Source organism: Drosophila yakuba, chromosome 3L (genome assembly GCF_016746365.2).
Source record: "Drosophila yakuba strain Tai18E2 chromosome 3L, Prin_Dyak_Tai18E2_2.1, whole genome shotgun sequence".
Classification (NCBI taxonomy): domain Eukaryota; kingdom Metazoa; phylum Arthropoda; class Insecta; order Diptera; family Drosophilidae; genus Drosophila; species Drosophila yakuba.
Window position 1 is genome coordinate 9,017,821 of NC_052529.2, and position 27,666 is coordinate 9,045,486.

Genomic DNA, 27,666 nt, shown 5'->3' on the forward strand with positions numbered 1-27,666 from the left:
TTATAACTATTAGTCCATAAAGTCATTAATAATTGAAAAAAGCCATTATAGAGGTTTTATTAGTTTGATAAACCATACAAACTTAACCATAATATCACTGGAGTTGTAAATGATAGCCCTATTTATTTTAAGTTGACGAAAGAATACCTAACTTAAGATCCCGTTTTGCGCTGTGTACAAATTTAAGTTAAAGTCCTTGATTAGCTTTCCTTAAATTGAATTTTCCGTTTTCCAAAACGGGTTACACACTGCCTTCAAATTAAACGGTTAATTGCCTGCAACATTTAGCTGCAGCTGGCCTTGTTTTCCGAGCGGTGAACGGGGCGTATGCGTCATCTCCACTTTATACACATCACTTGCCAGCGAGTTGAGACGACAACAATGGCAGAACTCTTGGAGGGAAAGCGGGGGGGTTGGGTTGTTGATGGCGAACAGGAATAACCGCTTTGCTGCTTTATGGCGAAAACATGCTAGTCCCTATTTTCTTGGCCAGCAAAGCCAGTCGATGGTGACGTGGCCAGAGAAGGAAGGGTCCTTCGGACCGAAGGTCAATATACTCGCGGCACGAGCGTGTGGCAATTGTGACTTCGATGCGAAAATGTTTGCGGATTTCGGTCGCCGCGGTTGTAAAATCAATTCCCATTGGCACCCAACCACGCCACCGCCACCGCCATCGATATTTTCCCTGTCAGCTGCATTTCCATTGCGCTGAGCGATGGCAAAATCACATTTTCCCAACTTGACAAGGCCAAAACGTTTGAAATTCCAGAACTCTGGGTTAAAACGCAGCCAGAGGCAAAGCGAAATGTAATTACTACAATGAAATACGAGACACTTGACCCAGATAACCACCCACCCACCCATTCTCCTTCTACCTTCGAGAAAATGTGACTTCCGTACGTTTGGTTAGTTTTTTGAGGGTGCCGTTCGCAGGCTTTCCCTTCTGTAAAGGATACGCTGGAGTAATGAAATCCCGGCCAGACGAAACACAACTGCCTCATAAAGGCCAGGAGCAGAATTATTGCTTGGCTTGCAATATTCTTGGGCGAGGTCAATGTGTTTTTTGTTTATTCGCCGGCCTAGTGCCCACTGCCCCCCGGCCACGCCCCCTTCCATTCATCGGCCGTAAAGTTGGCAAGCCAACGAGAATGTGAGCGTTCTACGTGCAATTCAGCAGCATACACTGGGGAAAAATATCGCCATGATAAGCCTAGAAATCTCATTACTTTACCTTATATTTTAAAATGGAGCTGCTTAAAACTAATTTTGACTTCTCTAAGCACAGTTTTAAGGAACATGATTGGAATGTTAATAATTTACTCGATGTAATTACAACATTTTTTCTCTACATATCCGGTCTCCAAATGGAAAGTTACGCACTTCAGGGGGAAATGGTGGAGTCGCTTCGGGCCATCATAACTTCTGCTCGAAGCCAACTCCCATTTGGCTGTCGTCTGTTCTCGGGCTCAGACATTTCCATTGTCCATAAATCAAATGTTGCTTTGAAGTTGGCGCTTGCTTGCTGTGGTCCCAGATACATGAAACTATATATAGCTTGAGCGGAAATTTGGGATGAACAGAGATGTGTTGTCAAGTTAGTAGTATTGCGTAAACTATTTTTTTGTCCACATTGAAGCAGACCTTTTAAAGAGCTTAATCTTTTTACTTTATAAATATGAATTAAGCTTTAAAATATATTAAATTCATGAAGCTTGAACCACTTCATTGAACAGCATATGTAATTAACTCGTATAAAATATTTTTTGGCATTGCCAAAGTGTCTGAAATGCCACGCAAAACTTTAAATTACAGGGTGTGGGCATACGCAAATGGCAACTTAAATGTCATGAATACTCTATGAGCCGGATCCTTCCGGCTGGAGCGTTGAGCTCTGAGCATTTTCGCCTCAGTGAATTGTGAAACTTTTTGGCGCCAATGCGCGAGTGTTTTTTGGGGAGGGCCGAAGTATTCAAAACTTTTTCGCGTTTGGTGGTAAATTGCATTTCCGAATGGCTGCCCCAATTGGACGTGTGTGTGCCGAGACAATCACAAAAATTTGAGGCATACGAGGCAGTAAATTGAATTAACCTCCGCCAGAGAGAGAGAGAGAGAGAGAAGGTGGGGCACATTGTGCGTGGCTTCCGCTTCCTTGGTTCCAGCGGGGAGTATTCAAGTTTCACTGAGTGATGAGCCCACGATGATAATAAAACTGCGGCATCGGGCATGTGGAAATGTAAACAAGTATGCCACATGTGTGACGAGGCACAATTGACTCGAGTCTGACGTCTTGACTCGAGTTGCGCAACAATGGCCGGCTTTGTGGCCCAAGTTAATTGACTTGGCCCTTTGGCTGCCACGTGGCTGCATAGAGTTAATCGTCCAGGATGCGGTAGATACATGCTCCAGTTGCCAGGCAGATAGGGCACGAGCCTAAGGACCATTGTGTGACTGACATCTTAATTAAAAATGACTCATACGCGCCGTTGGCCGTGTCCCTAAACATTTGCATTTATCCCGCAACAGCGCACACAACAAGTGTCTTGGCCACATGTCGCCAAACTGTTTGTTTATACACAAATGTTTCCGACTTTGTAAATTTGTTTTGTTCTTTATTGTTCTTAAATAAATTCCAAACATCCCATTATAATTATAATCATGTTCACCTAATGCCCATGCATTCAATTTCCTTCTAATTACTATGCGAATTTCCATTTCAATTGTGTTTGCTTTTCAATGCTATTAAATACCTGCTAATTTGATGAACATTAAAATTTCCTTTGGATTTTTGCCACACATACATATGTATATTCTAAGTAGCTGCCAAAGGTTGATTGTGTATACGTTGTGCTTTTATTTTGTTCTTTGCCTAGGTCAAAATAATAATTATAGTTAAAACTTGTTTTTCTTTCCACATTTATTTAGTTTTATCTTTTTTCATTTTTTTTTTAAATGCCTTTGTTTACCAAAATGTTTATAAACAAATGTTCCCAATTTCCGACCACCTCAAGTTGAATTTTTTGTTTTCCTCTCTCGGAAAAACTGGCTGGCATCCAACCATCGGAAAGTGAATCAATCGCCAGAAAACGAACTCAAATAGTTTTTATCTCATGTTGGCGCATTTTTCGTTTTAGTTTTTCTCACAAGAAATTTATTTTCCCCCATTTTGTTGTGCTAATTATTCTTAGGCTTTCGTTTCCGCTGCTGGCTCATTGACTATTTGTTAATTTTGTAAATAATTACCGGCAATTATAAATGATGATTCCGCTTTGCTTTTGGCATTTAAAGGGCCAGCTTATTGTTTGTGCTCATGTCTCACCAAAAGTCCTGCGGCAAAACCAATTAAATGGAATGCTTAACACAAGCACGAGCTGCTCGAATTGAGTTTCAAGTACTTTGCCAGCCACCTGTGCAGACATTTTCCATGAATTGCTCATAAAGATGGTGTTAATTACACAAGGACGCTTGCCTTGAAAAATTGTGGTTGGGCTTTAGCTTTCGTTTTCAGTAGCTGACACTTTAATATTCGAAAGCGTGTAATCCTTTATTGAAAAGAAGGGGCAGGATAACTGGTAATTATTTTAACATTTATATTAACTACTACTGTCTGCTACAGTTCATTTAAGTATTCTAGCCTGTTTGCCTTTACCAATTGACTGCCAGCTTAATTTTAGTCATGACAATAGCCAACTGAATACAGAGCACACACCTGTGTCAAAGGACTCTAGTAACTCATCACGAATGGGAGCATAAAATCCCGATAACCCCGGACGACCTTATGACCAGCGGGTAGTTGTAATTTCCCGACATGTTCCCACATGTACTGGCCATTAATTCGGACCAATTCGCAACATAATTGGTTGGGCACCTTGTAATGGCCAAAACTGATTTCCATATTAATTGCTCATTAGTCCGTGGTGCGGAAGTGCGGCTTGTCTTTGGCCCAAGTGCATTAACATGCGGCAATTGGTTGACCAAGATTACGCATACGCACGGTGGCCGATGCTTTGGGTCACTAAGAAGTTGCTAACAGCCCTGCGGTCATGCGGTTGCTGTGGTCGAACAAATATTGTTGCTGCCGCAAATTGAAGCTGCCAGCCACGAACAAAAGACAAGTGCCAAAATTCAGCGGGGTTTCCACCACCCGGCCATAAATCAATTTGCGGATAGCCCTTGCCCAGGGAAAGTTTGGCAACAGATGCCCGGCCTAATGATGCGTACTTTAACACAGCGAGAAAGCGAAAATTAAATATTAATATTCAATTAGAAGCACAATTATTGATTACTATCGTGGCCTCTCTCGGACCTCCGACTTTCAACGCAATTTTGATTAAAAGAAAAAAATTTTGGAAATTTAAACGGCGTTCTGGGCGTGGAACTCATCAGCAGGCGTTTCACGTCAGGACATTTTGTCGCAGCCACATGTCGCATGCCGCAGCACAATGGACCTACAGGATGATGTACTAGGATGCATATAATGCCACAACTACGTAGCCAGCTGGACGGACGTAGCTCGGAGTGGAGTCCCATTTTTGAATAATTTAATGAGCTGCTGGGCGTCGGTGGCGTATGCGCAATATTAAATCCTGGTGACCGCACATTTATCATCGACCCACATCCTCGCACACACAGACTGCGCATCCACTTCCTCTTCCACTTTCACATCCACATGCACAGCCTTTCCAGCACGTCAGTTTAATATGTTTTTAATTGTCCGCCAGTGGCAGAAGAGTCTACTTGGCTTTAATGACCTCTTCGCTGCGGGAATGTCTCCTTTTTAATTTTTAATGCCGCCCATTAAGGCGGAATCGGGTGCGTATCAGGAAGACTCTGCGAGCAAGTTAATTAATTTTTACAACGCCACGCCGGTTGGCACAAAATTTGACGATAAATCAACTGATAATGTCAGCACATTTAGCGACATCCCCGTTCCGCACAACCAGCCCAACGGCAACGTTTTGATAAAGTTTTGGCCATGTTTAGGCGAAGTTCGCGATTGACGTGTGCGGCTGACACAAATCGAAAGGCAACCACTTGGCCCGAAGGGTTGGCGGCCAAGTTTTCTGGGTCAGCGTGCGTGAAACCTTTAATCAGAAACTGCTTAATGCAAGGGTTTTCTCCTATTTACTCCGGGATAAACAAGTTGGGAACAGGGTGTGCGTGGGCACACATCTTGTTCAAGTTAAGTGACAATGAAAGGTCAAAGTTTACGCATGCTTAAAAGGAGACTCAATAGTTAAACCAACTCAAAAGGGTTCGTGCCATATTTGGTTCTGTGTGTTGATTTTGCTTAGGAAAACAAGGCATCGAAAAAAATAACATTTTCATATGCTTAAGGAATCTTAAATGCTTTGAGCTACACTCATTTGATTTTATTTAAGGACGTTTATCATTACTGGATGCTTATGGGCTTGTAAGGATATCCAATTTCAATATAAACTTTTTAAACTAGCTCATTTAACATGTCTTTACAAGAAAGCTGTTTCTAGCTTTGTTTTAAAACGTAAATTATTTCTCTTATTCAATTCCAAATGTCAAGCGAGCAGCATCCTTACAATATGTTAGCCAATTTATTATCCTATCAGCCGCAAAAACCATTAAAGCAGCGGGGATAAAAGCACAGACACAGATGCTTTAAATGGGGTAGAATGTTTTCAGTGTATAATCTATAAATTGTAGAGCTAGGAATAAGATATTGCAATTCAGACATATGGGATCCAGTGTAAAAGCATCAAAATAAATCTCCCTGTTACGTTAAAGCCATATTCATTGGGGTCGGGGCGCAGACTCCTCATGGTTTTCTCCTACTTCTTGCTACTGCTGCTCTGCTGGATGACAGCGCAAATTTTATCAAATGCCGATTCCAGACTGTCTATGAACACCTTCCCGTCGGCCTGGTTTTTGTACGTGGTGACAATGGCGCCGGCAAAATCGTTCTGAATCGAATAGCTGAAAGAATAATGCGTTATCAACTGTCACCTATTGAACAAATTGTCGAGGGCAACTTGAAAAATGGACGATGCATTTGTATAACATAACGCCCAATCTCGACAGGCAGTCGACTTACCCGATTCCGAAGCCATTCTTGACCACCGGACCAAAGGAACCCGCTAGCAGGGCATCTGATCCCAGTGTTGAGGTACTAATGATGTTGTTGTTAATGCGCTTGTAAGCCTCAGTCTCATAGAGATCGGGAACAGGTATTCCCTCATTTTGGGCCGTGTGCCGAAGGGCAAAGAGATGCCGATCGAAGCCCTGACCCATGGCCGCCTCCTTGGTTAACTGGCCATGCACCTTGCTGCAGTTATCGATCATAGTTCGCAGCTCGCCGGCGCTAGGCTTGTTCCTCTCCGGCTGCAAGATAGCCTCGCAAAAGTCCCGCGTGGCATTTGTGCACGGTCGCATCGTTTCGGTGCGTCCGTGTCGGAAGGCAGAGGTGCTGCAGGACTCGTAGCTGCCCACATAGCCTTGGTAGGCTTGGCGATAAGCCAGCTGGAAGGACAGCTGAATGATGGAGTCAGGACTCAGGCCATACTGCTTGCATGTGGGCTTGTTGATATGTGGATACTTCAGCACATTCATGTCCAGATTATCCACAATGCTGGCGTTTTTATTATAAGCCTCTGAAACGGCCGACTTGGTCGCATCTTCGATCTCGAAGTTGATGGGTCGCACGTTGCTGAAATCGCCTTCGGCGGGAGTGTGCACTGTCTCCGTGGATACAAACGGCTGCTTCAAAGTGTCCTTGTATAGCTCGTTAAAGTAGCGAAGCACAGCCACTCCGTCGCCCCACGAGTGCTCGAAGTTTATAGCCGTGGTGCCATCCGCACTAATCAGCAGGGAAATGGATTTGTCGAACCAACTGTAACGAAACAAGATGCCTTAATGTATCAGGAAGGCTTCACTTAACCTCGACTGCTTACCGATTCTGCGCTTTTCCCGCCAGCAGATGCTTGAGGAGCGGCTCTTGCCGGTTTTCGTCAAACACTCCATCCTCATCGCCATCCAGACAAACGCAGAACAGAGCCGCATCCACCTCCCTCTCCAGAAGATCGGCATTCTTGGAATTGCTGACAAACTGCTGTCTGGTTTTGGCCCACTCATCACGCTGTCCGGAGGTGAGAGCACCAAGAGGCACGCTGGCTGTCTCCCGATCTGCATCCAGCTTGAGCACAGCCCTTAATCTGCCCAGAATCACACTGGGACTCTCGATGTAGCCACTCGAGTCCAGCACATTCACGGCGTACATGTGACCGCGACGCATAACCAGAATGTGCTTGGCGTCCGGAGAGTGGACCAGCTCGTCCTTGCCAATCCGCGGAATTCTGGAGGTGCCAAACAGCCGGTTGTACTGGCTCATGTCCAGCGGGAAGGCCTTGAAGGCGTACGAGGCGTAGGTGGCAAAGGCCTTGGGTGCCACCTTCATCCACCTGCGGTAACTGGCCGTGTCGCTCTTCTTGGCATTCATGTGGTACACCTCCGGCTCCAGGAGATCCGCCTGCAGAGATCGCCAGAAGCGCAGCGAGCTGATAATCAGGTTGGTGGCCCTCACCACCTGTTGCTGGTACTCCGGCCGCGTGTCGCTCTTCATCACCAGCAGCGGATTATAGTTGAGCGGCAGCGGTGCTCGATCGGCCAGATACATGTCGAACCAGGGCTCCGAAATGTAGCTGGTGTGCTTGTTCTCCGCATCCTGGCTCTTGAGTTTGGCGTGTAGTTCCATGCCGATTCCCTGACGGAACTGTTCCACCGTTTGCTGGGTCTCCGCCTGCTCCGCCGGCGAAAGTAGTGGTTTGGTGGCCTCCAGGAAACGCCGACAGCTGTTCTCCAGCAGCGGAATGGGCAAACGCGGCAAGGAGCGCTGGAAGTAGAGCGTGGGCAGCTTGGAACACTGCAGGTACTGGTAGTGCTGGCCATGAGTGGTCGTTGTCCTCGACGAATTTGTCGAGATCCACGACAGATTGCGGTGCACCCGGGTCCGGAACATGGCTCTCCACTCGATGGCTTTCCAAATTGGGTAACTATTGTTGTTTAAACTCGAGAGGCGATGTTTCAAAGTCCAAAACAGAAAGTGCAACAACAAGTTGAAAATTCGCGAGCCACATCAGCTGTTTGCCATCGATGATCACAGCTGATCGCCGTTATCGATAGTTGCAGTGCGGTACTTTTTCGGTATTTTACGGTGTCTGCAATGGCGCCAAAATATACACATATCGTATGTGTTTGAAATTTACGATAAAAAGATATTTTCTTATTTTTGTTTTTAAAAACATTATAATATAACCCAAAATGTAATGAATAAAAATTATACATTTTGCTTTAATTTAAAGTACATTTTAAAAGCAGTTTCTTAATTTGATTTGGCTTTTCAGCACATGTAACACTTTTAATTAAATTTTCGATAATCATTTTGCAATCACATGTCGGACACAAAATGTCGAATTGTCATGATTTCATGGAATTACCATAACGACAATAATGGGAAATTAAATTACCACTTAAAATGACCGCCGCCCTTTGGGTTCAAACATTTCACTTTCACGGCTCAAATTTCACATTTGGCTGACCTTATGGCTAACATTTAACATTTGAGGGTATAGTGTTCTCAAAGGAAAGGGTTTTGCAGATCGCCCTGAATTCCGCATAAATTCGCACTTTGCCCCGAAGGACGACGTTTCCGTATCCCTTTTGCCCATTTAATGCGCTTCGCTTTTGCACTTTCGCTGGCTTGTTAAATATTAACGCAATTTCACTTCGCCCAATTACACTGCAACCCATCCGCATCCTCATCCGCATCCGCATCCGTCGATGCCTCTTATGCAAATTTAAATGGAAAAGGGGATTCCCCTATCCACTTTACTTAATTTGAGGTATTGAGGGCCAGTGGATTTTATTCCGCAGACGTCGAGTGCAAAATGCAAAGATGAATCGATGGGGTGGGAAACGCTCGTGAAATTCGACAAAGTATACAAATTTTATGCGCATTTTCATTTCTTTCTTAGCCTCGTAATTTAAGTAAGCCGTTTGCATACTCCGACTCACCTGGGAACAGTGACCGTTTGGTATACCCGTAGGAGCCTTTGACCCACCACGTCTGCAGAATGTCCTGACCCCTTCAAGGATCCCCTGGCTGCCCCGGAAAATCCTCGCCCAAATTCTGCGACCAGCAGACATCAACAGCGGGCAAACAAATAAACGCCACGCAAATGCAAACAAAAACGCTGTTTATCTACGGACCAAAATCGCCAGGATGCCATGGCCAAAAAGGTGAAAGGACGCTTAAGCACTTGAGCGCCTCCAAATCGAACAAATCGATGGGTAATTGCTTTGCCATTGCTCCCCGTATTTTAAAGACCCACTGCGACTTTAAATAACTTGCTGGAAAAAGTAAAAGCATGGCTGACAAAGGGAAAGTAAAATAAATTAATTAAATTATTAATTTAAATTAATATGTTACATGTTATGCTAGTGATTAATGTCTCGCATTATTTTTCAAATAAACACTATAACTATATATTTGTGAAAGCTTTTTATATTAGCATAACACAAATATAAATAAATAAGATGTGAATGATTTAGCGCCAACTGCATATACAAGCACTCTTTTATCAAACTATTTTTCACACTTTTTTGCCGTTAATAACGAAATCTATTCAAGAGTCCTTGAATGAGTTTAAAAAGCATACAATCTCGACACTCATTAACAACCAACGGTGGCATAAAATTTCAACTGTCGCCACCAGATGCGAAAGCACATAAAAAACCTCTAAAAAATCCTTTTTTTCTGTGCGCTGAAAATCAACATTTGTTTCTAGAGTCCTTTGCCGGACAATAAAACTGTTGACCATTCCAGCACGCACAGCGTGACTGGGAATCCAGATTCGAATCCTTCTTGCCTGACTCTCTGCACCTGAAAGGTGTGGCGAATAAGTCGCTTTCGACGGGTTGGCAACTGCGTAAAAATCAGGCAGCAGCAAGAGGTGACCAGTTGGAAGAGTTAACTGGCAAATTCCATTTGCCTCATGATGACAATGGCAAATGGGTTTGGGTTTGGGTTTGGGTTTGAGTGGGTTTTGGTTTGGTCGACCTTCGGGCGGACAGTGATTTGCATAGATGGCTCAGCATAAATGCCGCATTCCAGTCGAGCAAATCATTGGCATGGTCATGAAGAACGGAGATGGCTCTCAAATGCCCGCGTTGACAGCCCCAGGAAATGGAGGCAATAACTCAGGCCTCACTGTAGGCGGCTGCACTGTAGGCAGGGAATGAGTTGGTCAAGTTGTTGGAGTTTAAAAGTTTACCTTAAAAATATTTAAATAAACATGTTGGTAGTCTAGTGCACAATGCAGGCAGATTAAAAAGCTAAATCAAATGTAGCCAAAGTGTAGGCAAAAAAGAAGCAGCTGGAAAACAAGGACAACACGCTGTGGAAAGTCTGGGAAATTCGCTCTTGTTTTTCCCGAGTTGTTTCCCCGCCGGCAGTCGGTGGAAATTCAAATTTAATTCACCAACGTGGACGTGCATGACAAATAAGGCAAGCAGATTAAGTCAAGGCCCACACGCAAATAACAGGGAAATACACAGGAATACGCCCACTCTATGAGGTCTTGAAAATGTTGTAGGCTGATGAATATGTAAAAGCTTTGTGCTGCCACAGTTTGCGGCTCTTGTGTGCCATTATGCACAAACATGTTAATTTTCATAATTGCCCGGCATGCCTGAAGAAAATAATGCAGATAATTGCTGCAATTTTGGGGACACTGAACTCGAGCCATTAATTTATGACCAGCCACGAGCGATGGCCAGCAGCATAATTAATATGCCACAGGAACAATCGCCGGGGAATCCTTTTCCCAGGCAGCAATGTCAAGGTTCAATGTCACCAGCAATCAATAGCCGCTGGCCACAAGGTTTATTGATATCTTTGGGTGTGGTGCGAAGTGTGGCATGCATGTATATGTATATGGTGGCACTCTGGAATGCTGGAGAAATGTTCATCTATAAATCTTATTTGCTTTATTAAAGTGTGATATTGGATGTTATTTATCAGCTTGTATAAAATCCTACTATAGTTATACCGCCATTTAAAGAGAAATTTAACACACTCAGCAAAGCAATGCCAAGATAAACCCAAACCGCTTAAGGAGCCACGAAAATAAAGTAATGATTGCTACCATGTGGCGAAACGCCTTCTCAAAATCAAGCTGCAAAGCAAAAAATATATATATATATAATGGCTATCCCAATTACTAAATGTGTGTAATAGCACGCTTGTATGGAAATGCACGCGAAATTCCTTAACTTTTGGGAAAGCCAAGTCTGCGATTCCGCCCACTAAACAACCGCCATTGTGATGATTTTCCTAGAAGGGCAGACAAATTGCTAGCTTCGTTTTCTTTTTTCTCTATTTGATATGCTTTTTTTTTGGGGCTTTGGCGTGGTGCAAAGCGAAATCATTTTTCACAAGAGTGGAACAACGGCTACAAGAACACATTAAATTGCTATAAAGCCAACGCCAGGTCCCAGGACCTCCCAAAAGGAAACGGCGCCGACATGTGAACTCCTGCCTATCGTCCTCATTTTCTGCACTTGGAAAATATACATACATATGCTCTAAAAATATGCAGATCATAAAACTCAACGCATTTTCAGACAGCTATAAAATAGCATGCATGTATATTGTTACATGCCTCTTGAAAGCATTATACATCATAATTGAATGCCATTAAATTCTGGGGCTATTTGTTTTTTAAAGTGTAAGTCTCAGTCAGCGATTCCCTGACCCCTGACCCGTGACCCCTAATTCCTGCAGATTCCTGCTCCTGGCCCCTGGGCTACAGTCCCGCCATGACGACATGTAACTGATGTTGTTCGTTGTAAATTTAATTTTCCCTGGCTGAGTGAGCCGAAAAGTGGAAGGACTGGGAAAACGGCTGTATGCGCTCCTTGTGATCCTTGTTAGGCCACGTCCAGAGTCCAAAACACTTGGCCTTCATCCTGCTTTTAACAATTGCGAGCAGATTGAATTGTTTGATTTCCCCCCGCAGGACGAAGGACGCAGGACGCAGGACGCAGGAGCAGCAGTTAGTTCGCGTGTCGCCGCGCGTTTTGGCCAATTTTATGGCCGGCAATTAACAGGTCCCTAGAAGTAGGCAACACTTTTCACATGTCGTGCTGACGGCCATTAATCAGGCGGAAGTTTATGAGGGGAGCGGGAATAGTCGGGGGCCAGCGCGTTCCGCCAATCGTAATGGAATCAAAATGAGCGGAAATGCGCACAAATAAATCAAGTTCACATAAATTATGAAAACAGGCGCCGGACCCTTCGCTAAAAATAGCAGAAAGCGTACCACTATTTGCGTCACCCAACAAAGAAAAAATATATCCATAAGCCTGCGTCATGCTGTTGTTATTTATTCGCGGTTCTTCGTTGATCACTCAAAATATTTGGAATTATTTCTGCAATATTTTCCCCCATATCTGCACTTAATTTCATGCAAAATACGGACGTGACGTCAACCTTGTCCCGCAGTAAGGATTTCGCAATATCAACGGACATGTGAATGGGGAATCCGTTTGTAAACGAATCTCAATGGCATTGGGCATTGCAATTGCGAACATTTTTGAAGCGATTTTCATTTGCCAGTGCCGAAAATGTTCAATTGAGTGGAAGCCAAAAGGCAGAAGGACGGATTAACGGGAGTTCCAACAAAGTTTGTTTCTTTTTGTGGGGGCCATTTTCGAAAATTGTTATTGCGGCTGGTTTTTGAATGGCCGAACGATTTTTTTAAATGCGAGTTGTAATGGAATTTATATGGCTGCAAAAAGAGCATTTTCCATTCAATTGAAATTAAGTCAAACGCGCAATAGAACACTTTAGTTTAAATATTTATACGACACAATCGTCTTTGTTAATTCTTAATAATCCGTATATTCCTTTAGTAACATTAAAATATTCATTGGCTTAACAATAAAAAGCTGTGATATTTTGATTACAACTATTTCATTATTCAGTATTTAAACTACCTTTGCAAAAAAAATGTTTTTATATTTTTTTGATAAAAAAAAAACACTATTTTTATTAGCTATTTATTTATTAGCTATTTATTTTATTGCTATTTTCAATAGCAATAAAAGTAATTATCCAAATGTGGAATGCCATAGCTCGTTGGATTCGTAACAAAATTCCCTATCGATCCATGTATATACATTGAAGTGCTAATTTTTGGCCTTTTTTCGCAAATTTTGATGAAATTCGCAAATTTATCAAAAATGCGAAAATTTTGAAAATTTTTTTTTTCGAAAATCAAAAAAGTTGGGATAGACATAGTTAGCTATGTTTGTTATCAACACAAAACAGTCTTTGTTTTAGCTGTGCGTCCATTTTTGGCAAAGTTATTGCGAAAACGCCAATTTAAAATATCGATTTTTTACAAAATTTGTTATTTTACATTTTTTGATAAAAAATAATCCGTTTTTTTTCGATAGCAGTGAAAATAGTTGTCCAAATGTAGAATGCCATACCTCATCGAATTCGTAACAAAATTCCCTATCGATCCATGTATATACATTGAAGTGCTAATTTTTGGCCTTTTTTCGCAAATTTTGATGAAATTCGCAAATTTATCAAAAATGCGAAAATTCTGAAAATTTTTTTTTTCGAAAATCAAAAAAGTTGGGATAGACATAGTTAGCTATGTTTGTTATCAACACAAAACAGTCTTTGTTTTAGCTGTGCGTCCATTTTTGGCAAAGTTATTGCGAAAACGTCAATTGAAAATATCGATTTTTTACAAAATTTGTTTTTTTACATTTTTTGATAAAAAATAATCCGTTTTTTTTCGATAGCAGTGAAAATAGTTGTCCAAATGTAGAATGCCATACCTCATCGAATTCGTAACAAAGTTCCCTATCGATCCGTGTACATACTTTGAAATGCTAATTTTTTGCCATTTTTCGCAAATTTTGATGATGGTACCCCTTATCAAAAATGCGAAAATTTTGAAAATTTTTTTTTTCGAAAATCAAAAAAGTTGGGATAGACATAGTTAGCTATGTTTGTTATCAACACAAAACAGTCTTTGTTTTAGCTGTGCGTCCATTTTTGGCAAAGTTATTGCGAAAACGCCAATTGAAAATATCGATTTTTTACAAAATTTGTTTTTTTACATTTTTTGATAAAAAATAATCCGTTTTTTTTCGATAGCAGTGAAAATAGTTGTCCAAATGTAGAATGCCATACCTCATCGAATTCGTAACAAAATTCCCTATCGATCCATGTATATACATTGAAGTGCTAATTTTTGGCCTTTTTTCGCAAATTTTGATGAAATTCGCAAATTTATCAAAAATGCGAAAATTTTGAAAATTTTTTTTTTCGAAAATCAAAAAAGTTGGGATAGACATAGTTAGCTATGTTTGTTATCAACACAAAACAGTCTTTGTTTTAGCTGTGCGTCCATTTTTGGCAAAGTTATTGCGAAAACGCCAATTGAAAATATCGATTTTTTACAAAATTTGTTTTTTTACATTTTTTGATAAAAAATAATCCGTTTTTTTTTGATAGCAGTGAAAATAGTTGTCCAAATGTAGAATGCCATACCTCATCGAATTCGTAACAAAGTTCCCTATCGATCCATGTATATACATTGAAGTGCTAATTTTTGGCCTTTTTTCGCAAATTTTGATGAAATTCGCAAATTTATCAAAAATGCGAAAATTTTGAAAATTTTTTTTTTCGAAAATCAAAAAAGTTGGGATAGACATAGTTAGCTATGTTTGTTATCAACACAAAACAGTCTTTGTTTTAGCTGTGCGTCCATTTTTGGCAAAGTTATTGCGAAAACGCCAATTGAAAATATCGATTTTTTACAAAATTTGTTTTTTTACATTTTTTAAAAAAAAAAATCAGTTTTTTTTCGATAGCAGTGAAAATAGTTGTCCAAATGTAGAATGCCATACCTCATCGAATTCGTAACAAAGTTCCCTATCGATCCATGTATATACATTGAAGTGCTAATTTTTGGCCTTTTTTCGCAAATTTTGATGAAATTCGCAAATTTATCAAAAATGCGAAAATTTTGAAAATTTTTTTTTTCGAAAATCAAAAAAGTTGGGATAGACATAGTTAGCTATGTTTGTTATCAACACAAAACAGTCTTTGTTTTAGCTGTGCGTCCATTTTTGGCAAAGTTATTGCGAAAACGCCAATTGAAAATATCGATTTTTTACAAAATTTGTTTTTTTACATTTTTTTAAAAAAAAAATCAGTTTTTTTTCGATAGCAGTGAAAATAGTTGTCCAAATGTAGAATGCCATACCTCATCGAATTCGTAACAAAGTTCCCTATCGATCCGTGTACATACTTTGAAATGCTAATTTTTGGCCATTTTTCGCAAATTTTGATGATGGTACCCCTTATCAAAAGAGCGAAAATTTGAAAAAAAAATTTTATTGAAAATTATAAAAATAGTGGTTGGAATAGTTAGCAATGTTTAATGGCAGTACAAAACGGTTGTCATTTTAGCTCTGCCACCTTTTTTGGCGAAGTTGTGGCGAAAACCCCGATTGAATATACATACAATATGTATATTTAAATCAGATCTAGGCACGAACTGTGGTAAATTGGTATTTATATAAAAAAAACACTTGTGTATTCTGGATGCATTCGATTGCAGCTTAATTTCCGCGTGGGTGGAAAATCGAAAAGAAAGACCCAGCAAATTGAAATGCAATCAAACAAAACAAAAAAGGGAAGGCAACCGAGTGGCTGTGCCACTGAATTATATATTCCAAGGATGGCAGGATGGCAGGATGGCAGGACTCTGGACCCTGTCCTGCAGTTGCATTTTTGCGAGGGCACGTGATTGCACTTGGCCGGTCCCATGCATTTATTTGCATATTTACCGCCGGGACAGACGCTGCTGCATTTACTCTGCATTTACTCACTGCATTTGCATTGACTCCGAGATTGCAGGCCAGCAGCCTCCACTTACACACGTCGGAATGCCGGATCTTTTGGCCGGGCTCAGAATGCAAATTGCTTTGCCCCGGCAGTTGTCAACTCAACTGGGTCCGGTCTATATATACATATATAGATACAGGTTTACCTGCAAGACAGCAATCAATCTAGTTAAACGGAATGCTGTGCAATATGTTAAACAGTGTTTAGTGTAGTCAAACGTGGCATTGATTTGAATTCCAGATGGTATTATGCTCCATAGCTGCGAAAAATAATGAATTTGCTTTGCTTTGAGCTGATTCCCTTGCAAAAGTACTTTCAGAATGAAGGCTTTAAAGCGAAGTTGGGGATTTGTGGTACTTGCGCGTAGTTTATTCTGACGGTCGGCAAAAATGGTGACTGATGTGTGGCAAAAAATAACAACCGCAACTTAAAAGCAACTTTTTGGCCATCGCAGCCTTCACTTTGAGGCAACATGAAAATGCTTTTTGGCATTTAAGTGGCTGCGAAGGTCATTTTTTTGCTAGTATTCTGGTGCTATTCAACTAAAACACTGTATATGAAAAGCTTTGCATATTTAAGATTACCAAATAGTTTATTTTAGCGGGAGATTGTGACTTACAACTTGCTTATAAAAAGGAACGATTCAATTTGTCAACAGCGAACATTTGATTATCCCTTAAAAGCTGCCGTATTCAAACAACTTTAAATTATATTCTCAAAATTCAGGGCGCCCTTCCTGCGTGTAAACACAAGTTATACAAGGGGGCGTGGCATATCGCATAAAGTGGCAAGTGTTTTTATGTGCGTCTGGCATGTAGATGGCCAAAGTATTTGCATTACCTTCTTGTTGCCACCGAGTTAAGAACAACAATTGACTGTTGCTGCCGTCGTCCTTGTCCTTATTGTAGTTGCCATTTTGCTCTTCATTTGCACTGCAAATGCGCGAGAAGGAAAAGCGGAAAAGTCGAAGGAGGCGGAAAAACGGGAGCTGCAGAAGTGGGAGCTGCGGTGGCCGAAGAAAAAATGGCGAAGGAGATGGAAACGAGGATTCTGCAGCTTAGCGTTAATTCCCTTGAAACTCGAACGGATGTGCGGAGTGGCACGCACACAAAGCTACAGTACACGCACATGCATACACACACATACACACCCACACACTTACTTAAGGATGCCCATATACACGCATAAGCAAGGAGCATCAAGTGCCATTTCGCATGACTAACTTGAGCGAAATTAAAAAAGAAATTGCAAGAAAACTCGCGCACCGCACCAGCGACTGAATAAAATGAAATGCTGCCCGCGAAGGAGTCAAAAAATAAAAAAGAAGAAGGCAAAATGGTGAAAACTGCAAGGGAAAAAGAGAAGCGCCAAAGTGGCGCCTGCAGCTTAAAGTGCAGCAAATTAAATTCCTCCCCGGAAAAACTCAAGCCACACTTTCCACGGCCGCATACACAAAGTGCCTACAGCCGCAGACCTCGAAGGAAAACGTGGAAAGAAAGGATGCTGAATTAAGAAAATAAAGTACAACTTCTTGTAATTTAAAAATTCTCCCTTAAAATATTAATAATAAAAATATTCATTATAATGGAAAACAACTGACACCTAAATAAATAGCTATTAGAAATAGGTACTCCTGTATACTACGTATAATAAAAATTTAATTTTTTAGATTCTTTAAAATGTTTCCTGTGTATTTTTTGTCTCCATAGGTCAACAAGGTCTACGAATCCTTGGTGCAAAGGACATTGTTTCACAACGGAGGGACACTTCCGGTTGTAGGCCTTCGAAAGTGGCCGGTTTCACACCTTCCACGTTGCAAATAAAAGCCAATGCAATTTTCTGGAAAATTCTGCCACGTCAACCATCCAATCTTGGCTTTTGTGCGCTCAGATCTTGAACGGTTTGGCATTTCTTTTGTCTGTGCATCGGCGTTTGCTCAATTTCATTTAGCCAAAATGGTTGTGCTGCGCCTGGGGAAATTCCAATATGCACTTTTCGTTTCGTGGGAGACTCGTTTAGAAAAGATACGTAAATGCTACAATAACTCAATGAATTCCGGACCATAAATGGAGCTGAAAAACCACAACTGAAAAAGGCAGATGTAAAAACTGCAACTAGAAGAGCAAAATTCGAAAATTCCACAGCCAATACTTCTCTTTTAATAAACGGAATATTCTTCTTTATCGCAGAACTTAAACGAATTCGATGAGAAAAATGACAACTCCGTTGGCCAAATTCCATTCCAGAGTAAACTATATTGATTGCCTTTAAGGCTATTGCAGATTGCATCGTGGAAGTCATTTAAAGGCTTATCTTATTCAGTTTGTTTTTCGTAGAGTTCTGTTAACTTTTATGGTGCACTTTTGGCGTAGCACACAATTGACTAATATTCCTGGAACTGGCGAATGAAGACCTAAAGTCGACATATATTTCCCAAGCACGTGCTCACCCGCACTCACATTCATCGGTTTGGGTCCTTTTCGAGTGGCGGGATGAAAGGCAGCTCCTGCATACATATACATATGTACGAGAGTATTAACTCCATTATGGCCAAGACAATCCAGCTAATAGAGCCGAAAACGGAGCGAGGGTATAAGGGTCCTTCTTGGGACTGGGCTGGGTTGGCTACTCCCCCACATTTCCCCCCGGTTTTTCTAATGCGACACCCAATCGGATTTGTCAGCAATGTCCGGGCAGATGGTCGTAGATGAATTCTGTTTGTCCCACTGATTACGCATCAAGTGCCATGGGGGAAAAGGGAGCAGCACACTGGGCATAAGCAAATTGTGGACAAATGGTAAAAAAAAATGTCGAGCAGGGCACTCTGAATTCCTGTGGGACAAACAGTAAACATGAATATTGTTTGCCATTCCTGGCATTGGTCAATATGTAGACAGGATACTCCAAGCTACGTGGGCAAACACTAGCAAACTTTTAGCTAAAATACATCCATATGCGGTATGGGTCGACAGCAGTTGGCGGAAGTAAATATATCTGATTTATTTTGGGATACTCCTGCCGCCTGAACAATGGAACTTTCCTTTGACACTCAAGATGGCAAATGTAATGGAAAAATTACTCATTTACTCAAGGTTTCTGGTCTATTTGTTAACTTCATTTTATTTTGTATGATATAATTACGCGGCACATTGCATATTTATGCACATCAAGAAGCAAGTGCAGTGAAGTGTTAATGAAAATACTTCACCATCATTCAACAAGAGTCTCGTTTACAGCAAGTTCTGCAGCTCCCGTATTCCAGTATTAAATACATTTAGCATTGCGCATACGCCCCGTGGCTCCTTTCGACAGACTGACAAGTGGGGCACACGCATACGAAACTCGCTCGATTGTGTGCTAGACAAACAAATGTAGTGCATTACAGGAAGGGTATTTAAGTCGAAGGTAGTTGAAGTGGGCTTCCATGTCTTTGGGAGCCCCGGCGTTCCCACGTGTGCATTCGAGTGCAGCTCATTTATCATGCCCGTCTTTGACTCGCCTCCTTTCGGTGTTGACTTTTAGCCATTTCCCACGCGTAGGAATACATTTTCCTGGGAAAGCGCAAAGGAAAAGAGCAAACATTAAAGGTACAGTTCTCCCTAATGAGCAGTGGTCGGTGAGTCAACAGCTTTTTATTTCTTTGTCGGTCTAATTGGACAATTTGCAGTGGAGCGGGAAGTGTGAACAAAATAATAATAAGCAAACAGCTTGCTCGCAATTTAATTTAAGGCTGCAAGTGACACTTCAAAGTACTTACACTGTGAAATACAATACAAGCTTTAACTGCTATAAAAAGAGTTCAATAAAATATTTGTGGTTATTTAAATAAATTTATAAATTGCACATGGCATAGTCTTTAATATGAAAAGCTCAGCTATTTTACTTTGCAAGTGCAGAGTTCCAATATTTCACTCCCTCTTAATGCTTTACGAAAAGAAAAAGAAACACAAAGTGGATAACAGCCTTCCCGCAATGCATAAAGCATCGTTGTCCTTGGACAAATATAAAACATAATGCGAAAAATAAATGCCTGAAAATGCGAGGAAACGGGATATAAGCAGCTAAAGAATATTCATGTGCCTCAATAAACCGAAAAGAAAAGCTGTCCTTTTTGCGCCAGGCACTAAAGCGAGGAGAAATGATAAAACTGGGCGAAGAAAATAAAGAAAAGCAAACAAAGGATGTGCAAACAGCAAACGTGCATTAAAAGTATTGAGAGTCTGGGCAATACACTGAAACTAACAATTAGAGAAGCGATTTGCTGGTAAGAAGGCATTTAAAGCAGCATTTATTTCGATTCTGATATACAATGCCAATGCCAACATAAAGACAATCGCGGCAGTTCGCTGTTCCGATCCGTTGGCTGCCAGGCCAAATAAATAAAATTGATTAGAAGCGGCAATGGCAGCGGCAGCCACCATGCTCCTTATCTGCTGGCAATTTCATTATTTTAATGCGCCGCACGACCATCAAAACTTATGGGCGGAGCAATCTGACTGACAGCCCAGGACACAGGACGCAGGACATCGGACATTCCAGTATTGATTGACCGGACTCCGCATCCTGTCAACAGTTTCAGTCAAACAAAACAGAGCGAAAAATAAAGCATTCCCATGCTGTTGTTTCCCAAAAAACCGGACAGCACTAAATATTTAATATTTCAAAGAAATCTTTGCGGAAATGAATTATACACATATTTTTACAGTGACACCCAGGTTTTATTCCCCTTTAGTGTACACCTACATTTTATTCAACTGCTCTTATATGCAGCCCTAAAAATAAATCTATCTCAAACCAATACGCATTTTCGTCACTGCACACACGGCGATTTTGTTCAACTTTGTGCCCTATTTCTGGTTGACGTTCTGCAGCAGCAGGAAGTACTGTCCACTTGTGCGGACCATCTGCGAATCAATCAAGTGGAACGAGCTGTAGGATGGGATCCTTTGGGGTGGACCTGCAGGACCTGCAGGACCTTCAGGACCTCTGCACTACTCTGCTACTCACCGCCATCAGTGTGGGCAAGGACATTTGCATGAACCAGGACACGTCCAGCCGGAATCCCCGGTTCGTGCGCATCAGCATCATGCGGATGAGGTGGCGAAACTCCCGGGACTCTCCGTACCAGCGCAACTGGTAGAAGGCGTTGCCAATCTCCTCGCTCTGCAATGGGGAATTAGTCACGCAATTAGACACATCAATCAGGATGCGGATTGCCCCGTTACGTCACCCACAGCTGTCGCAAATCGCTGGCCATTGTAGCAGTAGACAACTATCTGATAGCCGGCTGCCACCAGGTACATGGTCATCCGGATCATGGTGATGCTGCTGTTGTCGCCCTGCGAATGCAGACGTTAAGTTCTCCATTTTGGGGATTCCCTGCTATAAAGGACTCACCAATCCCACGCTCATCTGGAACAAAGCCAGGCCCCAGTTGAAAAGGCTGAGCAGGAACTGCGAGAATGTGATGTGCCGAAAGCAGCCGTTAACCTCAGCTGCAAAGCTGTAAGCGGATTTAAATGGATTGTCCCGTTTTTAGTTTCGTCACTTACTTCGCCACTCGCTGGTACTGATAGATACAGCATCGCAGGTACTCAACCCTGCGATCTGGAGGAACTAGCTCCGATGTGGCGTGCTCTACCATCTGGTTGAGGGACTTCATTAGCCCCACGCTATGAAGACAGAGAACAATAAAGATTCCATCAAAGCTAACGGCGCCTGAACAGAAATATAAATCACGTATATTCGGAAAAGTAACCTAAGCTATATTGACTCACACATGCCGCAGATATACAGGGAACAGGTTTCCAGATACATCTGTATGTGATAGTAGGGAAACTCTAATCCCTTGTGCTCCCAGGCAGGATAAAGAGATGGCAAAGCTTGGCATGGCAAATAAATGATTAATGGAAGTTTATAATATTTGTTTAATTTAATGTTAGTTGAATGAGTGATATACTTACGTAACATAATATCGTAGGATCCTTTGGGACGAGTGAAATAGCGATACAGGTTGATTGCAAAGGAGTTGATGAAGTAGTTTGTGGTAATGCAAATACAGCTATACAAATAGATAAGAAGTTGCCGACGAGTGCTGGCCCAGTACCTATTCATCGTGGACTCAACTTGCTGGCGAATAATTTTGGTTACAGGTAGATCTGAAAGAATGCAATCTTTAGTGGGTTAATGCGCCTAAACGAAGCTCACCTGACATCCTTTCAAAGAGCTCACACCTTTGGAGTAGTTCGTGGCACCGCGCCTTTCGTAGTAAATGGTATATCTGTTTGTGGGCAAATAGAAAGTACCACATCTTTGCTATCGATGTCAGGAACTGCAGGGCAGTGCCAGCGGTCTTGAGGAATAATAAACCATATTAACTTAATTATAATACGATAACAAGGATATTTACGACGCACCTCACCAATGCGTGGGATATCATGAATATACCTGACTAACATTTGCCAGTGACCGTAGAGCGAGGCCAAGCTGCTCAGGCTAAGAACAATTGTCCAGCTAAAAATATAAGAAAGTCGATCTATAAATCCACCTTAACACAGACTGAAATTACCCACATTCTGAGCACCTGTCCGCAGCGGGAAGGATCCATCAGGTTGAAGCCCACCGTGTAGGAGAGTCGGATCATCTCCCTGATGCTGCGATAGTTGCGCCTCTTCAGCTCGGCATCCTCTTCCGGTGAGTACATGTCGCCTAAACTGACGGCCCAACTGTGTTAATCGCCCATTTATAGGGGCAATCAGGGGGGCGTGGCTCGACGGTTGGCTTTAATTAGGTAGTTTAGCGCCCGAGGCAGGAAACCACGCCCCATTACGTGGGCAAAGTTTCACTAAATAATTGAAATACTTTGCGCTGGCAGGCGTAGAAGGGTGAGTGATGTGATTCTCGACTTGTCCTGTAGTTAATTAGTGCGACCAATTATTAGATCCACACCAAGTTCGGTTGTTATTGTATCCTGTGAAAGCTTAAAGGACTCTCGTCTATTAAGCTTCTTCTATTCTTTTGATGAGAGAGGTTTTCCACCAAAAGCTGCGCGGCTGCAAGCTTTAAGCTGAAACACTGCAAAAATTTTTGTTTTTTTCAAACGCGAGGGTGGTGAAACAAACTGAATTTGCTTATGTAAAATATTTATGTGTGGAATATGTAAAATGGTTTTGATTTTCTGTTATCCCTTGAGTGGTACCTTGCAGGTACTTTCAGCTATCGCATCCCTAGTCTTTGAATGTGATTAGGAAGTCGCTCCAGATTAGCAAGTATCTCAATTCATTGTTTTCAATAGTTACAGATAAGAGCACTTTGTTCAGAACACTCAAATATCTTTTTAAATTCCCAAGATAAATCCCAATAGTGTCTGATAAGCTTCCCCAGCTCTTCTCCTAGATAGTTTCAACATCGATTGGTTCTGTCATACTTGCAAACCAGTTTCCTTATTTATATCCCCCTTCATTGTTTAAATGATTCAGTTGCATATAAACAGTGTAGTTGAACACATCTTCGAGAAGAAATGGTTGACTCAAGTATTTTAAATTTAAATGACGACTGTCTTCACCACATTTTTAAGTATCTAAGCATCAAGGAACTCGTAAACTTAGCGGAAACGCTTCCACGATTTCGACAGATTCTTTTGGATAGACCGGCAACCTTTTACCCGGTACATCACAGAAACGATCCCGATGGCGAGAAACCAGTATTGTATTACTCCACAGTTGCCATCAAGCTGTTGAGAATCGTAAACAATAACGTAAAAACTCTGGGAGTTATTCAAGGACATAGTTATGATAAATAGGATATTGGCAACTCAGTCAAGGACTTTAGAATTCTCACACAACGAAGGAATACAATTGATTTGAGGTATTGCCTAGGAGAAGTTTCCAGACTTGAGGAAATGTTTCGATTTTCGTCTTGCTGTAAGAGCTAATAACTTATAAATCCACGGATATCATAATTATATTACATTTTGTTTTTAGCTCGTGTAAATGTGCCATCTTGCATTTGTTACCTTGAGGACTTTTTTCAACTTATTCCCGATTTGCGGGAACTTCGACTTACGGGATTTGCCAAGTGTTCCGATTGTGTTAAGACAATCTTGAAATGCTTTTCCAAGTTGGAAGACCTTTGGATTCGGGGAACCTGCCTCAGACTTCAATCTGATTATGAGCTGATATCGCAGATGAAATCTTTGACGAAACTGTCGATAAATGTTGGTGGACCTAATTGTCTGGAGCCTTTGACCAATTTAACTGAGCTGCGATCTCTTTATGTGGAGAGTATATTCAGCTACATATCGCCAATGGAAATCATAGAAATCATTAGACATTGTAAGAAGTTGGAGTTCCTATTCTGCTACTACATAAATCATGGACAACAGCCACACGATTCCATTGCAAATCTCTTCAGGAGCATCAGATCGATTCGAGATCCTAGCCAACAAAGTCCTCTTAAATTGCACACATATTTGGATCCGCCTTTGTCTGAAGAAAATGTAAGTTTCCTCAATATCCTTAATGATTATGTAGTGAAAATTACATTTTATTTTTATTTAGAAACAGCTAATCGATGAATCCTACTTCGAATACCGCCGGCAGCCTTGATACTCAATATTAAACTCAGTTTTCAGTTCCAAAAGAACTGAAATTGCAAATACTCACCATTCCTTAATTATCATAGAAATTTAGACCACTTTGAAATGTTACTCAATGATTTATATATTTTCATGACTTTTCGCTCATATAGATTTAAATACGCTTTAATAAATTTGTATGCTTGTCAACGATTTCCGTTATTCAATTTAGCTGATTTACAATCGTCGTCGCCATCAGACTACACATTAAAATGTATGTATCGTTAGGTAAATAATTTAAATATTAATAACATGTTGCTTTTGCACGTGTATTTGCTCTGCCTCTGCCTCATCATTTACTTAGTATATCTCGTTAGTTTGAATTCAAGTTCAATTCGTTTGCTGCTGGCGTAAATGGTTTACAAAATATTAACAAAAAACAAAAGAATAACAGAAACTTTGATTTTAGGGTCTTGTATATGAAATAAATATTTACAAAAGTTACAATTAATATTATGCAGTGGCGGAATGTGGCCGGTGCTCACCAAAAAACCGTGTAGATAATCCTAAATGAATTGCTTACAAAATTTTTGGATGCCTCAAGCATTTGTTAATACGTACACATATTTCTAAAAATGTTTAACTATATTACCTCGAGTTCTTGGCTTTAACATTAGTTATCGAATAAGGATTTCTTGCATTGGTTTTCTCTTTTTTGTTTTTTGCTTAGTTCTTTTGTGTCAATGCTTGTGTTCTTATCAATTCGAAAAGCGGACGTTGAGACATTTTATTATCGTCTCGTAATAAAATTTGTGTAGTTTTCTTACAGTGTGGGGTGTTTGGTGTTTGTTCGTTTGTGGCTTTTGGGTGTGGGCGTGTGTATCTGTGTGAGGTGTTACGTGTGGATGTGTGAGTGAGTGAGTGAGTGAGTGTGTGAGTTCGTATTCCCTTTACTGATATGTTTCTAAGAGGCTAACTCGCATCCTGGCTCATCGCTGGCCGAGCAGAGGCAACTAAACAGGACAAACGCAAGCCAGTTGGACAGATCGGTCGGGATAACCCATGGAGGATATGGAAACCTGCCAAATCGGTATATATAGAACACCAAAGCCGAAACACTCTCGCACGCATACACTGAATGGAATGTGGAAAAAAACAACTTGGGTTGCAATAATTGACTAACACGCTCCTCGAACGGGGAAAGTCCCCCTTTGGCGAGGATATCCAATTTTATTGCTTACGTATTCGGAGAACGGACTAGGGAACTAAACATCAAGTCAACTATCTAACTAACTCAACTAACTAACATACATAACACACACACACGCTTCATAACTAACTAACAGTATGTGGGTGGTTAGAATGCGATTCCGTGGGTTGCGATATATATACTCACATACCCTAGAAAAGCATTCGGTTGCCCACATAACAAATAACAACATCTACATTCAAGCAATATTGCATTTTCCCAACCAACCTCAATCTCTCTACTTAATAGGTGTGGCAACTCAGATTATATCAGGGGACTAAGCCAAGCCAAGCTCTATCGATAAGCCCTAAGCCCTACACACACGCACAAGTACTTATAGATATAGAAACGAACCAACGATTTTCAACTACTTTTGACATTATGAATTTGAATTTGAACGAACGATTTACATACAGATACTCGTATATGGATGGCCATGCGTATCTAATTCGGATCTAATGGTATGGGCTGGGGTGTAGCATCCCCCCTCCACTTCTGTAACTCCCCTCAAGCCATCGATCTGCGGGGTTTTAGAGCGCGGTTTGAAAAATAGTTGGAGCTATATTTTTATATATGTATATCGCTTAGTTTGTATGTATATATAATGTGTAAATATGCGAGCTGCAATTGCGATGCGTGTATATTCTATATTTGTATATACTTATAAGTGGCATTCAAAATATGAATATTTCGGTTTCATTTGTTTGCTATTTAGGCTTTTTGGTGACTTCGTCTATATACTTTCGGTTAGCTGTGTCTTGAAGGCGGTAAATAAAGGTTGCTCTGTACACGAGTGGATTGGGCTCTGCTATATACACGGTAGCTTCACGTTTATAGTTACTCCACCTATCGTATTGGTATTAATAATATTATTTTTTGCGTTTTTTTTTGCTGTTTTGTACGACTTGCGCGGCTCCCAAACACTTACGTTGCAGTTCGGGTTGCTCGGGTTGCTTCATTTTCTTTTCTAGTTGTAAAAATACGCAGATCGAATTCCGGGGATCTGCTAGGGATCGTCCCACCATCTCTAGACTAGGATACTGTTCATTGCTTTTATATAATTCACATTCCATGTTTGCTAACTTTGCTATCACTTTGAGTTTTCCCTTTGTATGCTTTGTATGTGTGTGTGTGTGAGTTGTGTGAGTTGTGTGTCTGTGTGTGTGCGTGTGAGTTGTGTGTTGTGAGGATTTCCCTTTGGAAAAGGTACTCTTTTTTTTTTTTTACATTTTCTGGGTGTCGTTTTGTGTGTGGGTCCCTAATTGCTACGTGCCCTCGTTCCCCGCCCTCTTCGCCTCCTCGGCGTCGCCTCCTTGGAGTAGAGCCCTCTGCTCGTCGTTGGCTTCGGCTTCGCCCTCCTCCTCACGATCCTCCTGGGCAGGAGGCACTGCAGCTTGGCTCGGAGCAGCAGTCGGGGGATCCTCGCCAGCTCGTTGGCTCACTGGCGATGTGAAGGTCGTCTCCGAGTCTGTGTGGCAAGATGGGTCGGATTAGTCAGTTTATTATACATATATATTAACACAACCGATTACACAGGATGAGTGAGTAAGAGTGCTAACCCATTTTATGAGTAATATCATACGTTCAATAAATATTAAATATTATATTATTAAATTAAACATTTTTCGATCGTAAAATGGGTTAGTTCTTAACGAAGTGCTAAACAGAAAGCGGCATGTGGGTGATTTTGTGTGATTAGTGTGAGTGTAAAGTGTGAAGTGGTGAGCTCAAGTTCTAAAGCTGTTCACATCGATCGCGCGCTCGGATGTGGATAATCCCAGCTGGGTGCTAAACGAATCTGGACAATCGAACGGTTGGTGAGTTTGGTGCAGCACGGATCGCCAAAGGTAAGCACTATAGATCGGATCGGTAATACTAACA

General features: G+C 41.3%; 4 protein-coding genes across 14 annotated transcripts in view; 1 reads left to right on the forward strand and 3 right to left on the reverse strand.

Moving 5' to 3' along the window:
- Window positions 1–5,329: 5,329 nt before the first annotated feature.
- LOC6533454 (carnitine O-palmitoyltransferase 2, mitochondrial) lies at window positions 5,330–8,083 on the reverse strand. The gene is made up of 3 exons (XM_002094129.4): window positions 6,921–8,083; window positions 6,065–6,859; window positions 5,330–5,946 (listed from the first exon to the last, which is right to left on the reverse strand). Exons 1-3 carry the CDS (start codon window positions 7,982–7,984, stop codon window positions 5,802–5,804), a joined length of 2,004 nt encoding a protein of 667 aa, XP_002094165.1. The 5' UTR covers window positions 7,985–8,083; the 3' UTR covers window positions 5,330–5,801.
- Window positions 8,084–19,048: 10,965 nt separating this feature from the next.
- On the reverse strand, window positions 19,049–22,913 carry LOC6533455 (odorant receptor 63a). Of its 2 annotated transcripts, none has more exons than XM_039374376.2 (10): window positions 22,534–22,913; window positions 22,378–22,474; window positions 22,169–22,313; window positions 21,925–22,119; window positions 21,739–21,843; window positions 21,514–21,679; window positions 21,359–21,464; window positions 21,192–21,300; window positions 20,969–21,124; window positions 19,049–20,865 (listed from the first exon to the last, which is right to left on the reverse strand). In XM_039374376.2, exons 1-10 carry the CDS (start codon window positions 22,662–22,664, stop codon window positions 20,708–20,710), a joined length of 1,368 nt encoding a protein of 455 aa, XP_039230310.1. In that variant the 5' UTR covers window positions 22,665–22,913; the 3' UTR covers window positions 19,049–20,707. The 2 variants fall into 2 exon arrangements, with proteins under 2 accessions (XP_039230310.1, XP_002094166.1); XM_002094130.4 differs by having other exon boundaries at window positions 20,607–20,865; window positions 21,196–21,300; window positions 22,534–22,911.
- A 558-nt stretch (window positions 22,914–23,471) lies between these two features.
- On the forward strand, window positions 23,472–24,868 carry LOC6533456. Its single transcript, XM_039374655.1, is given in 2 exon segments — window positions 23,472–23,883; window positions 23,944–24,868. Coding segments are annotated over 2 exon segments (996 nt in total). The 5' UTR covers window positions 23,472–23,480; the 3' UTR covers window positions 24,537–24,868.
- Window positions 24,664–27,666, reverse strand: part of LOC6533458 (potassium voltage-gated channel protein Shab) — a 58,302-nt gene continuing 55,299 nt past the window's right edge. For all 10 annotated transcript variants that reach the window (XM_039374639.1, XM_039374641.1, XM_015194541.2 and 7 more), the window contains one exon: window positions 24,664–27,253. In XM_039374639.1, the coding sequence (XP_039230573.1) occupies window positions 27,051–27,253 (203 nt within the window). In that variant the 3' untranslated portion in view covers window positions 24,664–27,050. The remainder of the gene's footprint in view (window positions 27,254–27,666) is intronic.

What these genes read in the sequence shown, in the direction of transcription:
- LOC6533454 (XM_002094129.4), bottom strand. Translation starts at nt 7,984, where the DNA reads ATGTTCCGGACCCGGGTGCACCGCAATCTGTCGTGGATCTCGACAAAT. An exon ending in GCGGGAAAAGCGCAGAATCG is followed by an intron (nt 6,860 to 6,920) that starts GTAAGCAGTCGA and finishes GTTTCGTTACAG; the next exon opens with TTGGTTCGACAAATCCATTT. An exon ending in AAGAATGGCTTCGGAATCGG is followed by an intron (nt 5,947 to 6,064) that starts GTAAGTCGACTG and finishes TTATTCTTTCAG; the next exon opens with CTATTCGATTCAGAACGATT.
- LOC6533455 (XM_039374376.2), bottom strand. Translation starts at nt 22,664, where the DNA reads ATGTACTCACCGGAAGAGGATGCCGAGCTGAAGAGGCGCAACTATCGC. An exon ending in GCTCTTTGAAAGGATGTCAG is followed by an intron (nt 22,120 to 22,168) that starts GTGAGCTTCGTT and finishes GCATTCTTTCAG; the next exon opens with ATCTACCTGTAACCAAAATT. An exon ending in GCGATTTGCGACAGCTGTGG is followed by an intron (nt 21,125 to 21,191) that starts GTGACGTAACGG and finishes TCCCCATTGCAG; the next exon opens with AGCGAGGAGATTGGCAACGC.